Genomic DNA, 15,824 nt, shown 5'->3' with positions numbered 1-15,824 from the left:
GTATGGCAATACATCACTTTCATAGAATTGCAGTGTTGGAAGGGACCTGAAAGTCCAAGCCAGAGGAGATGCAAGGCAGCCTTCTTACAGCACACCAACAGAGACAAGTATTAAAAAATTCTTACGGCACTCCTTGAGGGGCTCATCCGACCAATCCCTGCAGTCTTTCTTCGCATTGCAGACCTTGTCCATAGTGATACATTCTCCAGAATGGCACTTGAATATGTTTGGCCCTTCACAGGTTGTCACTGTTGCAAAATTAAGAAAGCACGTTTTTAATTCCGTCATTGCAATTCAGACCAATTTCCTTTTCAGTAGCCCTGGGAAAGCTACTGTAGCTTGAGGTAGGGTCTGGGAAAGCTTATAACACTTGCTTGGGAATAAGCCCCATGGAATTGAGTGAGCCAAGCAAGGAAATACTGGGCCTTGGGCAGTCAATCCTTCAAAACACACCTTGCCTTCCCTCTGGGTTGCTGAGCTAGTGTTGGCTTTCAGACCGCAGCAAAGTCTTCCCTTCTTCACAGGGAAGAAATAAGAACCTAACAGGGGAAAGCTTTGCAAGAAGGGCGACTGTTCTGAAATCCTACTTTTATATCTAGTTGTTTCAGAGTGCAATCCTAGCGTTTTCTACTCATAAATAAGTCCAATTTAACTCAAGCGGCCTTACTCCCAAGCAAACAGGTTTAGGATTGCAGCAATTCTGGAAGTAAGCTCCGTTAAAACACACTATGGCTTGCTTCCACATAAGCATGCAAAGGCTGGTGCTGCAAATAGTCTGTCCCGTTTATTTCCATGTTCTGCAACTCGATCCTATGTTTGTATATTGGGAAGCAAGCTTAAATGGCTAGAATGCAGCTGACTTTCTATATAAGCACAGGGCCTGTTGCCTTAGGATCACTGCTGAGACTTACAGGTGAGAAGACAACAGTCCAACCAAGCCCTAACTGGTTCCTAAGTCCAACAGTTAAAATAGCTTCTAAGGTGAAATAAAGCACCAAGCCAAAAAGAGGGAAGCAGTGCGAGGAGAGAAGCAAATTCTTCTTTTGCTTGCAAACTCTGCTCAACATTAACAGCTCGAGAGCTGCACTGCCGTGCAAAATGTTACATATAAAAATCAATCATCTCTCAGATTCTCATAGCAGAAACCTGCTGCTGCTTGCTATTAAATGACTTTCTGGGGGTTATTTTTGTCCCACTAATGCCATCATAACGTGAATGGCACCATCCCATTTAAGCAGACAGAAATCTTAAGGAGATTTCTCGACAGTCACTGTGCAGACAAGAGAATATGAGCAGATTAAAGGATCTTTACTTGAACAGGAAGAATTTTTAAACTAAGAGCCGGGATGAATAAACTGTGTAAAACATCTTAATTTAAATGGGGGGGGGTTTAGATCTCATTTTAAGGGTGTGGCCTATAATTGGGTCGATGCAGTAGTTGTCACAGCAGTGCTGGCTCAAGCCAGGCTTCAGATCTGCCCTAGGCCCACAAAACCTGTCTGGGTTACATACCGTTGACACAGCCAACCTCATCACTCCTGTCTTTGCAGTCAATCTCCTTGTTACACTGCAGGCTCCCATGGATGCAAGTACCATCATTGCACTGAAATTCATCTGGGCGGCATGTGACTTTAGCTGGGGGGGGGGGGGGGGAGAGAAGCAGAAACTTAGAAAGAGACCACTATGCTGAGATTTTAATCACCTAACAGCCTAACAGTGTAGAGTTTAATATGATTCCACGTCACAATAGCTGCCCATGTTGTGAGAGGCATCCTAACAGCGTGCAAACTGCTGGCCCTAACTGTGGGCAGCAGTGAACAGAAAGCAGTAAGCGCCATCACTGTACCAAATGCAAAATGATGCACATCCACCTTAACCTCTCATTTATCCCCTACAACAATTCAAAGTGTTGGTGCTGACCTTTAAAGCCCTAAACGGCCTTGGCCCAGTATACCTGAAGGAGTGTCTCCACCCCCATCGTTTAGCCCGGACACTGAGGTCCAGCTCCGAGGGCCTTCTGGCGGTTCCCTCACTGTGAGAAGTGAGGTTACAGGGAACCAGGCAGAGGGCCTTCTCGGTAGTGGCACCCGCCCTGTGGAACACCCTCCCACCAGATCTCAAGGAAATAAACAACTATCTGACTTTTAGAAGACATCTGAAGGCGGCCCTGTTTAGGGAAGTTTATAATGTTGTGTGCCGCCCAGAGTGGCTGGGGAAACCCAGCCAGACAGGCGGGGTATAAATTATTATAATTATTATTAATCCCTCCGGAAAGCAAATATAGGCACACTACGGTACCCAGAATTTACCACAGTCTGCCTCGTCTGAGTTGTCTGCACAATCAAAACCCCCATCGCACTGCCATTTCTGATGGATGCATTCGCCACTTCCGCAGTGGAACTCCAGCGGAGAGCAAGGATTGTCCTTCTCCAGCTTCCCACAATGCTCGGGCGACTCATCCGACCCATCCTTGCAGTCCGCATCTTTGTCGCAGGCCCAGAGCTTGGGAATGCACTCCGAGCTGTTGCAGTGAAACATTTCAGGGCTGCAGGTCGGGCCAGAGCAGCCTTCTTCGTCACTGCCGTCCTCGCAGTCGTGGTCTTCGTCGCAGACAAAACTCAAAGAAATGCAGTTCCCATCTTTGCACTGGAACTCGCTGTCGGCGCAATGTTTAGGGGCTGCAAGGGCAAAAGACAAGAACGTCAAGTCATGTTCTGTGCCTGCAGGCTGGGTCAATGGCTGCAGCATGCTGCCATTTTAAAAACAGCAGGATCAATACACAAATGGCTTTTACCAAGTAACAAATGACTTATTATTATTTATTGAATTTATATACCGCCCTATACCCAGGGGTATCAGGGTGGTTCACAGAAGAAAAACAAGATATAAAACCACAAAATACATAATAAAAATAAAAGCAACAACCCAATAGTCCCCCCCCCCAAAAAAAACCCACACATTTTAAAAGGGCAAAGGATGTAAATCAGATCAACCAAAGGCCTGGTTAAAAAGGAACATTTTTGCCTGGTGCCTAAAGGTGTATAATGAAGGCGCCAGGCGAACTTCCCTGGGGAGAGCATTCCACAGATGGGGAACCACTGCAGAGAAGGCCCTGTTCTCGTGTTGCCACCCTCCACACCTTTCAAGGAGGAGGTACACAAAGAAGATGATCTCAGGGACCAGGTAGGTTCATATGGAAAGAGACGGTTCTTGAGGTATTGCAGTCCTGACTTAGGGGCATTACAGTCTAAACTGATTCATTTAGATCTTTCCCAACTGCCTTTCAGTTAAAATTTCCAAGGTGATTTAAAGGGAAGGACAGTGAGGGGTGTATACAAGCTACTGCAGCTATAGGCACTAGAACAGGCTTCCTCAACCTTGGCCCTCCAGCTATTTTTGGCCTACAACTCCCATGATCCCTAGCTAGCAGGACCAGTGGTCAGGGATGATGGGAACTGTAGTCTCAAAACATCTGGAGGGCCAAGGCTGAGGAAGCTTGCACTAGAAGACAACAAATTAATCTCAACTGCTTCCCTTTGGTAGTTTTTTCTTAGTTAAAAAAAAAAAAAGAAGAAGTACCCAAAAAGGATTTGGAGGTTTGGCTGCTATATCTGTTTTCCTAGACTACAACAGGACAGAATAGATGAAGTTCTGTGCTATGGAAGCAACTCTTGAAAAGCAATGTGAAAGCTTGAATTGAGCGGCTACAGACAGGCAAAGAGAGCAGCTCTTCTATTTGCCAATAAAGATTACTGGTCACACAGAGGCTCTAGGCTGCCAATTCAGTTACAGGCAATAGGCCTTGATGTAGAAGAACTGGTCAATTGCTTCAAATTTCAGAGTGTTACTGAAGCATGGGTTCTTACAATGCTAGTCTCCAAACCCAGCCTGAATCCAGAGAGAGAAGCAGAATCCAGGAGTTTCCCCACCATTTTCATCCCCTCGACCCTGCCCGACACTTTGGTAAAGCTCCATTACTATCATAGCAAAGCCTACAGAGTCTGACTTACGGCAATTTTCTTCATCGGAGCCATTCTCACAATCAATCTGCGAGTCACACCGCCAGGACATATCAATGCACCGATTGATGCGGCCGCCACAGCTGAACTGCCCTGGCTCACAGGTCACGGACTCTGGAAAAGACAAGTCAGATGTTAAAATGCCACCTCAGTATCGCCAGCGTGGGACTGGGGCTCTGTGCCTGCTCTTGCATGGATGACACAGAGCCACCAAGCGGTTATGGGGCACTACAATGTCCATTACAGGTCAGCCTCTGCTAGGAAGACAGAAAACCAATAGTGTCAGTGGGCAAGTGCAAGCTACAGGAAGGCTGTCAAGCTCACCTGTGCCAAAAGTCCAAGGCTCACATAACATGAAACAGAGTCCTCCTGCCACATCAGCACACAATTGCCAAATTCCACTTCCACCCCCATGTATTGTACATACAGTGGTACCTCTGGTTACAAACTTACCGTATTTTTTGCTATATAAGATTCACTTTTTCCCTCCTAAAAAGTAAGGGGAAATGTGTGTGCATCTTATGAAGCGAATGCAGGCTTCGCAGTTATCACAGAAGCCAAAACAGCAAGAGGGATTGCTGCTTTCGCTGCACAGCAATCCCTCTTGCTGTTCTGGCTTATGGGATTCAGAATTTTTTTTTTTCCTTGTTTTCCTCCTCCCAAAACTAGGTGCATCTTATGGTCTGGTGCGTCTTATAGAGCGAAAAATATGGTAATTCGTTCCGGAGGTCCGTTCTTAACCTGAAACCGCTCTTAACCTGGGGTACCACTTTAGCTAATGGGGCTTCCCGCTGCCGCTGGCGCACGATTTCTCTTCTCATCCTGGGGCAAAGTTCTTAACCCAAGGTACTACTTCCGGGTCTGCGGAGTCTGTAACCCAAAGCGTTTGTAACCCAAGGTGTTTGTAACCCGAGGTACCACTGTATTGTGACTGGGCCAGGGGCAGAAGAGAGGTGCAATTTTCTTCCTGTTGCATGCAAACACAGCAAGTGGATACATTCCCCCTATTTCTGGCAGGATTTTTGCACCCTTCCTTTGGGGACTTTAAAACCCCCCACAGGACGCCCATGCATCTCCACTCAACCCTCTAATACTAAACCATCTGGGATAAAAACAAACTTTGCTGTTGTTCAGATTGATTCTGCTTTGCCTTAGGGCGTGTGCACACAACAGACAAAGCAATGTATTCATTTCTGCTCCCTTGGCAACCCCTGGACCTTGTGAATAGCTGTTTCCTAAGGAACCCATAGGGATGCGGGTGGCGCTGTGGGTTAAACCACAGAGCCTAGGACTTGCCGATCTGAAGGTTGGTGGTTCGAATCCCCGTGACGGGGTGAGCTCCCATTGCTCTGTCCCAGCTCCTGCCAACCTAGCAGTTCGAAAGCACGTCAAAGTGCAAGTAGATAAATAGGTACTGCTCAGGCAGGAAGGTAAACGGCGTTTCTGTGCGCTGCTCTGGTTTGCCAGAAGCGGCTTAAGTCATGCTGGCCACATGACCTGGAAGCTGTACGGCGGCTCCCTCGGCCAATAAAGCAAGATGAGTGCCGCAACCCCAGAGTCGGCCACAACTGGACCCTAATGGTCAGGGGTCCCTTTACCTTTAAGGAACCCCTACTGCAAACAACTCCTGGCTCTGACCCAAAGTTGTCAATTCTCAAGTTCCTTGGGGGCAGCCAGGACAGGCAAACCTGAAACCCATAAAATAGGTAATACCCTCCAATGCATCTGGAAAGGTTAACTCTTGACTTTGAGGGGGAATAGCAGGAAAATATCAGAACTGCTATGACACATAGCAGCAGCACTGTTGCATTTATAAGGAAAGCATCAATGCTTGCTTGGCTCGCTCTGGACTGCAAGGGGAGGGAGAGAAAAGAAATGGCTGTATTTCTTGTTATTCCTTCCTTATGTCTGAACAGAAGCAGGTTGCTGACCAAGAGATGCAGAGGTCATTGGAAAGACCTTTCGACACCGATCCATTTGACACAAAAAGGCTTGAGGCACCTGAACCAATCTCTCATGACTTTCAATGTGCCCCAAGACACTTTGCTGTTTTGCTGCAACGGACGGGCATGGAAGCTGATCTAATAAATCCACTGTTGCTTTGAGTCAATAGCACATAGCTCACATCTCTCTCTCTCTTTTTTTTTTTTATATATATATATTTATTAAAATTTTTAAACATAAATGCAGAAATAAAAACAATGAAACATATATCATAACATATTTTCTTAGCTTCATTGGACTCCCTCACGTCTCCCGCTCCCACTTGCATCATTGTCAATTCTTACCCGCAATTTATCATCTTGTTTACATTCTTATATCCCATTCATTTAAAATATAATCTAATAATCCTCCCAAAGGTTTATGTTTTTTCCTCAATCTCACTTGTCATCCTAATTCCATCTAGTTTAGTGGTGCTCAATTATTTATGATCTAGCATCCTTCTTAACATTCAACCAAATTACAATGCTTTTTTAAATAAATCTTAAATTTCTTCCAGTCTTCTCACATCTCTCAACAATCCCTCGAATGCCCAATGGAAATCCATCTGCCTAGCATTTAAGCCATAATGTCCCATGGTTCTGAATTTTCACAGTGTGGTGATGCAGGTCAAAGTGGACTCCCTAGCCACAAGGCTGCAGCCTCATATGTTGAAGTAAGTCCGTTCCAAGGCAAGGCATACCTGCCCCAGTGTGATTTAAGGTAGAAGGAAATAAAAAAAAAAGGTAAAAGACCCTTGGATGGTTAAATCCATTCAAAGGGAACTATGGGGTGCAGCGCTCATCTCGCTTTCAGGCCAAGGGAGATGACATTTGTCCACACGACAGCTTTCCGGGTCATGTGACCAGCATGACTAAACCGCTTCTGGCACAACGGGACACCGTGACGGAAGCCAGAGCACATTACCTTCCTGCCACAGTGGTACCTATTTATCTACTTGCACTGGCGTGCTTTCGAACTGCTAGGTTGGCAGGAGCTGGGACAGAGCAATGGGAGCTCACCCTGTTGCGGGGATTCGAACCGCCAACCTTCCGATTGGCAAGCCCAAAGAGGCTTAGAGGTTTAGACCACAGCGCCACCCGCGTTCCCAGTAAGGTAAAGCTAAGATGTCTCTCCCCACACTTGGCTTTCAAAAATTCCTACTTCACCTGGCAGTTAAGTTAGTCACCCACCCTCAATCCAAGTCTTGCTTTCTTCATCTACATCCCACGGGGGTGCAGAAGAGACTGCTCAAAGGGTTTATAGAGGTTGGAGAATGATCTACAAGACTAGAAGCCCTTAAGTGTTCCAGTATTGGCAGGGTCAAGGAAAACCCAGAGTGTTTTCTTACACACAGACGTTTTCCTTCAGCTCCCTCCTACGCAGGATGATTTGGGAGAGGGGGTGGGGAGTCAATAATAGTCAACTTACTGCAGGCATCCAAGGATTCATCAGAGCCGTCCTGGCATTCAGCCTTGCCATCACATATCCATTTATAAGGGATGCATTCGCCATTCCCGCACTGGAACTCCCTCCTCCTACACTTCTCCACACCTGCAAGAGAGAAGCAAGCAACATCGTTAGCCGCCAGAAAGGCCAGTGAAACAATGATCTCATAGGATCTCCCACTGCTGCAATCAGAGTGTGAATTGCGCCAACATAATAGCTTGATAAGAGCCAACAAACTGAAGCACAACCCTTGATAAGCTTGAGGCAGTTTGTGGCTGGCTCCCTGGAACAGACGCAGTAGCGTCTCACATTTCAGTGGCACCCTCTGCAACGCCAAACTCTGACACACACCCTGCCTCTCACCTGCCGTTGTGCGTCGCAACAGCGGCGCCGGTCGAGGTGCCCCAGAGGTTCGGCACCTGGTGCGACCAAACCGGTCATGCTCCCTGGGATCTGCCTTTGCCAGATGGCTAGGAGGTTGTCTGCTCCTAATGGGGCGACTCTCTGTCTAAAGGAGTAGGTATGTAGCTTGGGGTTAGTTCTGGATCCTTTTGTGTTGTTTGAGTGTCAGGTGGCCTCAGTGGGGCAGAATGCCTTCCATCAGCTGCACCCCTAGGGATAGCCTAACTTCTGCCATCTATGCTCTGGTAACCTCTGGGCTAGATTACTGCAAAACATTATATGTAGGGCTACCTCTGGAGACAGTTCAGAAGCTTCAGCTAGTGCAGAAGTCGGCAGCCACGTGGCTGACTGGGGGGGGCAAGACGGTTTGAGCATATTGCACCGATCCTGGCTCAACTGCACTGGCTGCCAATTTGTTTCCAGGCCCAATTCAAAGTGCTGGTTTTGACCTAATACGGCTCAGGACAGCAACACCTCAAGGACCTCTACCCATATGAACCCTGCAATCATCAGCTGAGGCCCTTCTTCATGTGCCTCCACCACAAGAAGTCCAAAGGGTGGCAACACAAGTGGGCCTTTTCTGCAGTGGCTCCCCATCTGTGGAATACTCTCCCCAGAGAGGCTCACCTGCAGCCTTCATCATACACCTTTAGGTGCCAGGTGAAAACATTCCTCTTCAACCAGGCTTTTGGCTGATTAACATCTTATACCCTTTTAAATGTGTTTGTGATTTTTGGCTGAAGGGCAGTACAGTTGTACCTTGGTTGCCGAAGACCTTGGAACTCAAAAACGGGAAGTGAGCGTTCCGGTTTTTGAACGATTTTCGGAAGCCAAACATCTAGTGCGGCTTCCGATTGGCTACAGGAACTTCCTGCAGCCAATCAGAAGCCGCACTTTGGTTTCCAAACGTTTTGGAAGTCGAACCGACTTTCGGAACAGATTCTGTTCAACTTCCAAGGTACGACTGCATACAAATTTAATAAATAGTAACAGCAGCAAAAATAACGACAACAATACAACAAGCAATGTCTTCATTGTATTGTGGGATAACCCAACTCTATACTACAGGAACTCAGACTTGGGACTTCTTGGCAACAAGAGGTACACTACTAATACGTAGCTACAAACAGCAACCGCCACTTCCAACTTTAGACATGAGTGTTTAAAGAAAAGAAAATCCAGCTCCGGTCACTTCAGATAAAGGGGAAATGCCTTAAACACTCAAATAAAGACTGTAAACTCATTCTGCAAGATGAGCCTCTTTAGAAACTTGACAGTTTCCAGAAAGGACCAGGGAACATAAGCTCTCTCGTGCAGCTAACATCCTAAGAAGATTTTGCTGATTGTGATGGGAGCTTCAGAGCAGCATGTCCGGCAAAACATGCTTCTGTGTTTCAGAGGCTGTTTTTTAAATACCTACTTACAGCTGCAGGTAGACACGGCAGCAAAATAAACAGCTGGCATGGAGAAGCTGTGTACATTTGCCCTGCCACGTATAAAGGTTTCAAACATAACTACCAGGAACTGCAGGCTTTTTTGTGTGGAAATTGTAAAATTTAACCAGACACTCCAATTTGGGGCCATCCTGACCCATAAAAAATTAACCTGGCCCTGGGCCCCTCTGATCATCCTATTTCACAGGATTTTTGCAGGGAATCATCAAAGGGGCTAGAATCAAAGTGATGATATTGCTGTATCTCACCCATGGATATCCCTAAAGCCCACAAAAATGACCTTGTATTTAGGGTAAAAGGTAAAGGGACCCCTGACAGTTAAGTCCAGTCACGAATGACTCTGGGGTTGCGGCGCTCATCTCACTTTACTGGTCGAGGGAGCCGGCATTTGTCCACAGACAGTTTTTCTGGGTCATGTGGCCAGCATGACTAAGCCGCTTCTGGCGAAACCAGAGCAGCACACGGAAAAGCTGTTTACCTTCCTGCCGGAGCGGTACCTATTTATCTACTTGCACTGGCATGCTTTCGAACTGCTAGGTTGGCAGGAGCAGGGACTGAGCAACGGGAGCTCATCCCATCGTGGGGATTCGAAACACCGACCTTTTGAGTGGCAAGCCCAAGGCTCAGTGGTTTAGACCACAGCGCCACCTGTGTCCTGACCTTGTATTTAGATATTAACTAAAGGTGGGGATGGGAATTATGAACCCCTGAAGAGCCATTGCCAGCTAGATGGACCAATGATCTGCCTCAAGGCAGAAATAAATTCCGCTCATCCACTGGGGCATATTTCCAACTGAAGATGCACATAACCGAAGCTGTTGCATAAGTGATCTTCCTTCGCACATCCTTGCATGTATGTATACTTTGCCTATGAGCAGATGTAGTTCTCGGTGGGCTTCATGGAGAAAGGTGCAGAACTGTGCCTTTAGCTTACAAAAACACTCTGCTTCGTTGAAAACCAGCAAGCTATAACCCTTAAAACAGGATGCACGGCTCAGGAAACATGCTTATTTCAAAACAAGGAAAACTAATTAAACTGGTCGCTCTCTTTTGAGGCGATTTAAATCCATTCGCTTTGCGCAAGGTTTTCTGCCAGTGTCAGCAACGCAAGCAGGAGATTCAGTCCAGATATTGGCCCTCCTCCTCTCTCCACCCTCCGCTATTAGCATAAGACAGAGAATTGACAGGCCGATGGGAGGTCCCAGCACTTTTACAGCTTTCACCAGATATTTGCACAGGACTCTTGCTTAGCAAACAGCTCTCTCCACCAGCAGAGTTAAAAAGAACCAACAAGGATATCCTCTCTACGAGCAGCACACACAACCATATAGGGACACACCCAGAATCGGGCCTCTCCCATTTTGCACTTTTGCTGGAGACAAAGGATTCTGAAAGAGAGAGAACCATTTCACACATCTGCATTTAAGCCTCAGCTGAAATACAAGAGTGATTTGGGGTTTTTTGGGTGGGTTATTTATTCAAAGCATCTGCATGCTTGATCCTTCCTGCTCTTACTTATCCCTGGTGCTCAGATAGAGACCAATTCTGCGCAACATAAAAAACAACAACATCTGGCTTGCCTTACATTTGAACGGCATGTGCTGAATGTTATCTAAATCTAAATCGTTATCTGCAAATGTTTGTCCTTTATTGAGGAGATGTAGGAAAAGAGAAAAGGTCAACAAGAGAACGCCTGAAGGAATTTGCTGCAACTGTTTGTCAGAAACTTCATTAATAAGGCAAATAGGTCAGGGCAAGCGTAGTTAAACATCCACACTGATCTAGAAATTTTTTTAGGAGTGGTTGGCTTTTGCTGCCCAACTCCCCATGGGACTCTGAGTCCCATAAGTCCACGATGGGTCACCGATGAATAGATGGAGGCAGGAGGCCACGAAAGCAAGGCAGATCTTCATTTTTCTGTTGCAACAGAGTTCCCTCTCCTGGCGAGGAGGCAAGAGAGACCCAGAACCAAGAAGAAACTTCTCTTTTAAGGGTTTCCGGAAGAAAAAGAACATCCCCTCTATAAATAGAAATTACATCACACCTAAGGTGTGATGTCACTGTGGCTCACACAGGCCAAGGGGCAATTTAGCAAGTTTCACAGAGTTCCAGACAGTTTGCACAAAACATTAGCATTTGATAAGACAATCAGGATGCCCAGGTCAGGCATCCCTCAGTGCAGAGCATCTGGGCAAAAAATGACAATTAATACAAAGGAGGTTCATAGATATAGGAGAGGAATCCCTTCAGGAACTTCCCCTGATTGCTATTTGCCTCTGTGTTCTCAAGCAAGGGAGATTAAGGAGGGAAAGGAAATATTGAGAGTCATTAGGTGAGCCAAGATGGCTTTTGGATTGCTCTCCTATAGTATTTTAGACATGTGGTTTATATACTTATATACAGTGGTACCTCTGGTTACGAACTTAATTCGTTCCGGAGGTCCGTTCTTAACCTGAGGTACCACTTTATCTAATGGGGCCTTCTGCTGCTGCGCAATTTCTCTTCTCATCCTGAGGTAAAGTTCTTAACCCGAGGTACTACTTCCAGGTTAGTGGAGTCTGTAACCCGAAGTGTTTGTAACCCAAGGTACAAACACTGTGTCTGTGTTTACCTTGCGCAATTATCAACATTTATTTTTTATTTGAGACCTCTGAATTCCTATAAAAACATGCAGCCTCATCCAAAGAAAGGTGTCAAGAATAGCTAGAAACTGAAATCACATGCCTCTCCCATGCCCCCAATACCACTTGGGAGCCATGCGCCATCAGTGGCAAAGCCCACCCAGTACCTCCTTGCTCACTTGCCCCATTAACACATCCTTTCTATAACCTTTTGGCTGGACCACAGTCAACACCAGCATTGCCTCACAGGTTGAGCAAAGATGGCAGGAGACAAGAAAGATAGAGGGAGGGGAGATGCAACAGAGAAGGTGCTGGAGGAAATCCAAGAGAGAAGATAAAGGGCCAGGGTTTTTTGTTTTTTAAAAAAAATAAGGCCCATATTTTTAAAATAACAATGCAACTAGAAATAGTAAATGGAGGGTGCAGGAGAAAGAAGCTGTTCTAAGAGAAAAATTGTGTAGGGAGCAGGGAGGAAGGGTGAAGGAAAACTAAAATGGACAGAGTTAAAATACACCAAAAAAAAAAACAAGGTCTGTGCACATATGTGAAAGTTGAGTTCATCGCCAAGAGGAAATTGTGGGAAAGAATTTAGCAAATTCTAAAGAGAGATTAGATATGAACAGAAGAATGACATCAGTAGCATCAAGCTCCTTGTGCCAGTCACCACTTGCCACCATTTCATGAATGGCTCTGCCTCTGCACCACCATTTTGCGATTGGTGGGTCTCAGGAATTTTCTGTCCTCTCACGTGGGGCTTGAGGGTAATAGGTTTTGAGACCCCTGATCTCTGGCAAAGACTGAAGTACCAAGGATAATTATTCAATAATTTTGAACAAGCGGAGTTGGAAGCTATAGTACCAAAATGCACTGCTAAATCCAGCCATTGCTCCTTAATCTCAAGGGAAGGAGAGAAATCCTGTTAGATTATGCTTGGCTCTCAGGTCCATCAGGGAAATTGATTGGTAAACTCGAGGGAGTTGTAGGAACAACTTAATTTGCACATATTCATGAACAGGGTGAAGCACAGTCTTGTTAACATCAAACCTAAAACATCTAGGCCTACTCTTGAAACATTACTGTGGAAAACCCAAATCCACCCAGCCCTGTTTTTATTTGGCAGAAATTTATTTCCAATTCTGTGACTTCTTGGTCCCCTTACATTTTCAAAGTCTTCTCCTTGCATACAGACCAGGAACTTTTCCTTACACAAATGGATGTGAGGGTCCTCGGTTACTCTTAAAAACCCACAGACTTAAACTCATGAAATTCATGTGGCCCATACGTAGTTGGCTTTTTTTGTTCATTCCCCCCCCCTTTCTTTTTTAAAAAGCGTACCAAAGTCATGAGCTTTGAGTTGCATTGATCACAAGGTGACAGTAAATGAAAGCAAAAAGAGGTTTCTTTCTGCTGGAAGGTGACCCCGGGCTGTTGTCCAACCACAGCAAGTCACCCAATCCAAGTCTGGAAGTTTTCAGTGGTTAGTGGTGTTACTGGGCATGGATGAGCTCAAATATCATCTGATCTTGCCTCAAAGCTGTTGTAAGAATGAGTCAAGAGCGTACAGCATAGGTACATAGGCCCCCGATTCTAACCACGGGTATTGGAAGAGATTTGAATCCAGGGAAGTACAGTTAGGATTCTAGCCTCCGAGAAGTAGCAAAACCACCAATATGTTGCCCTACCCAAAGCGACACAGTGGTACCTTGGTTGTCGAACTTAATCCATTCCAGAAGTCTGTTTGACTTCTGACAATGTTCGTAAACCAAGGCACAGCTTCCGATTGGCTGCAGGAGCTTCCTGCACCCAATCGGAAACCACAGAAGCAGCATCAGACGTTTGGGTTCCAAGGAACGTTTGCAAACCGGAACACTCACTTCCGGGTTTGCAGCGTTCGGAAGCCCAAACGTATGAGTACCAAGGCGTTCGACAACCAAGGTACGACTGTACAAGCTGCTAACTATGAAGTATCACTCTTGACAACAAATGGCTGGAGTATGCATCATAAGAGGTCAAACCAACCTCTCTACCTAGCACACATAACATGCAAGCAGTGGGGTAGGATGTTGCAAACAGGAAGGCCACACCGTTTACGATGGTCTCTGCATCACAACGTGGTTTGGGCAGGGCAGATGGATCAGCATTCCTGCTTCTTCACAATTACCCATTTCCTCCTTTGATTCTAGGGCTAGCAACATTCCTCGGAGGGTTGAGAGAAGGTTGACCAGGAGCAACTTGCAAACATTGATTGCTGCTCATGATGAAGGTGGGAAAAGGGAACCTGTTAGTGCAAAAACACCTGGGAGGCAGCAGACTGGAGAGGACTTAGAGAACGATTTCATCAGAACTTCTATTGTTCGTAAAGAGGAAGCCATGCTCTGGGAGTCGCACCTTAATACAGTGGTGCCTCGCAAGACGAAATTAATCCGTTCTGTGAGGCTCTTCGTATAGCGGTTTTTTCGTCTTGCGAAGCAAGCCCATTGACAGCTTAGCGGATTAGCGCTATTAGCGGTTTAGCGGCTTTTAGCGATCAGCTGTTAAGCGGCTTATCAGCGGATCAGCTGATAAGCGGCTTAGCGGCTTAGGAAAAGGGGGGGAAAGGGGGGGAAAGCCGCAGGAACTCGCAAGACATTTTCGTCTTGCGAAGCAAGCCCATAGGGAAATTCGTTTTGCGAAGCGCCTCCAAAACGGAAAACCCTTTCGTCTAGCGGGTGTTCTGCCTTGCGAGGCGTTCGTCTTGCGGGGCACCACTGTATTACCAGAATGGCGAAAAGGGGTTTCAAAGTGGAGTTTCTCTACAATGTCCAACAACCTCCTTTTGTAAACATGACTGAAGTTCACAGCAAAGTTTTTAAAGCAAATACCTAGGACGCAGCCAAACCTGGTGCTACCGTCCTTCAGAACTTTGCTCCCAAGGGGGCAGAAACGCCGTCCCTCAATAATTAACAGTTGCATGGCAGGAGATATGCTGCCTTTCACATTAAAAGATGGATATGCAACTATCAAAACTTCGCATGGTGTTAAGCTTCTGGAATAAAAGCAAGGATCTAGGTCACTCCTAATGGGAGTGATGCTATTCATTTCTACATCGGTTCGGCGTCTTGTATAACCAGTTAAACTTAAATTTAAGTTTCAGTCAAGAACTGGCAAGACATCATAGGCTTCTTACACCGAACAGATGGAGAAGTTGTCTCTACACAAGCAAATGTCTGCATTTGTTGGTTTGTACAGCTACAAGCGTACCACTCAGCTAACTGTGTACATAGGAAGACGGACTGTACACTTGTTGAATGTAATGTGTGAACACGCCTTATGAGCCCAGGAGGCCACACATCTTGCACTCCCTTTGACACAAAAGAAAACAAACATTTCCTTTGCTGTCACATCGAGACACCAGCATACAGGGTTAGTTCAGGCTGACAGAGGTGAAATTAGCGGAGGCAGATAGGCTGAAGGGTCCAAACAAACAAAAGCCAGAGAATCCTTCACATTGAAGGAAGTTTAGCCCACGTTTGCCAGAGGTGCCTTTCCAAGCCAAGCCAGAGGGTGTTTCTTTCTCCGACACCCATTGGCGGATTGCAAAGAAGCCGACAAATGGCCCGTTTGGCCCACAAACCAATGGGGAAGCAGAGCGTGTGGGGAAGGGGAACGAATGGGCGAGGGCCGGGTAGCGGGTTGGCTGGACTTTGTGCCGCTGAAGACAGAGGTGCCTCCCTTTCTAACATGCACCTTCCGATAAACCCCACCCAACACTGTCACTCGCTCCCCTCCCTTCTTACACCCAAGTAGTTGCTAGTTCCAAAGAGGCAAATGACACCATTCCATGTCCTGAGATCCATATCCCTTTAAAAACAAAAGGGCTTGTGGTCATTCCTTTGCCGAGGTCTTATTAAAAGATGCAA

The 15,824-nt window shown here is 46.2% G+C and overlaps 1 protein-coding gene across 1 annotated transcript in view; it reads right to left on the bottom strand.

The window, feature by feature from the left end:
* The window catches only part of LDLR (low density lipoprotein receptor), a 32,227-nt gene that overhangs the window by 14,726 nt on the left and 1,677 nt on the right, over window positions 1-15,824 (bottom strand). Inside the window, exons 2-6 of the mRNA XM_079959263.1 lie at window positions 7,431-7,553; window positions 4,011-4,133; window positions 2,310-2,678; window positions 1,513-1,635; window positions 126-248 (exon numbers count right to left, since the gene is read on the bottom strand). Coding sequence (XP_079815389.1) covers window positions 126-248; window positions 1,513-1,635; window positions 2,310-2,678; window positions 4,011-4,133; window positions 7,431-7,553 — 861 coding nt within the window. The remainder of the gene's footprint in view (window positions 1-125; window positions 249-1,512; window positions 1,636-2,309; window positions 2,679-4,010; window positions 4,134-7,430; window positions 7,554-15,824) is intronic.

Source organism: Podarcis cretensis, assembly GCF_951804945.1.
Source record: "Podarcis cretensis genome assembly, chromosome: 17".
NCBI lineage: Eukaryota > Metazoa > Chordata > Lepidosauria > Squamata > Lacertidae > Podarcis > Podarcis cretensis.
The sequence above is the reverse complement of the archived record's forward strand: the minus strand, read 5'-3'. Positions and strand labels throughout refer to the sequence as shown.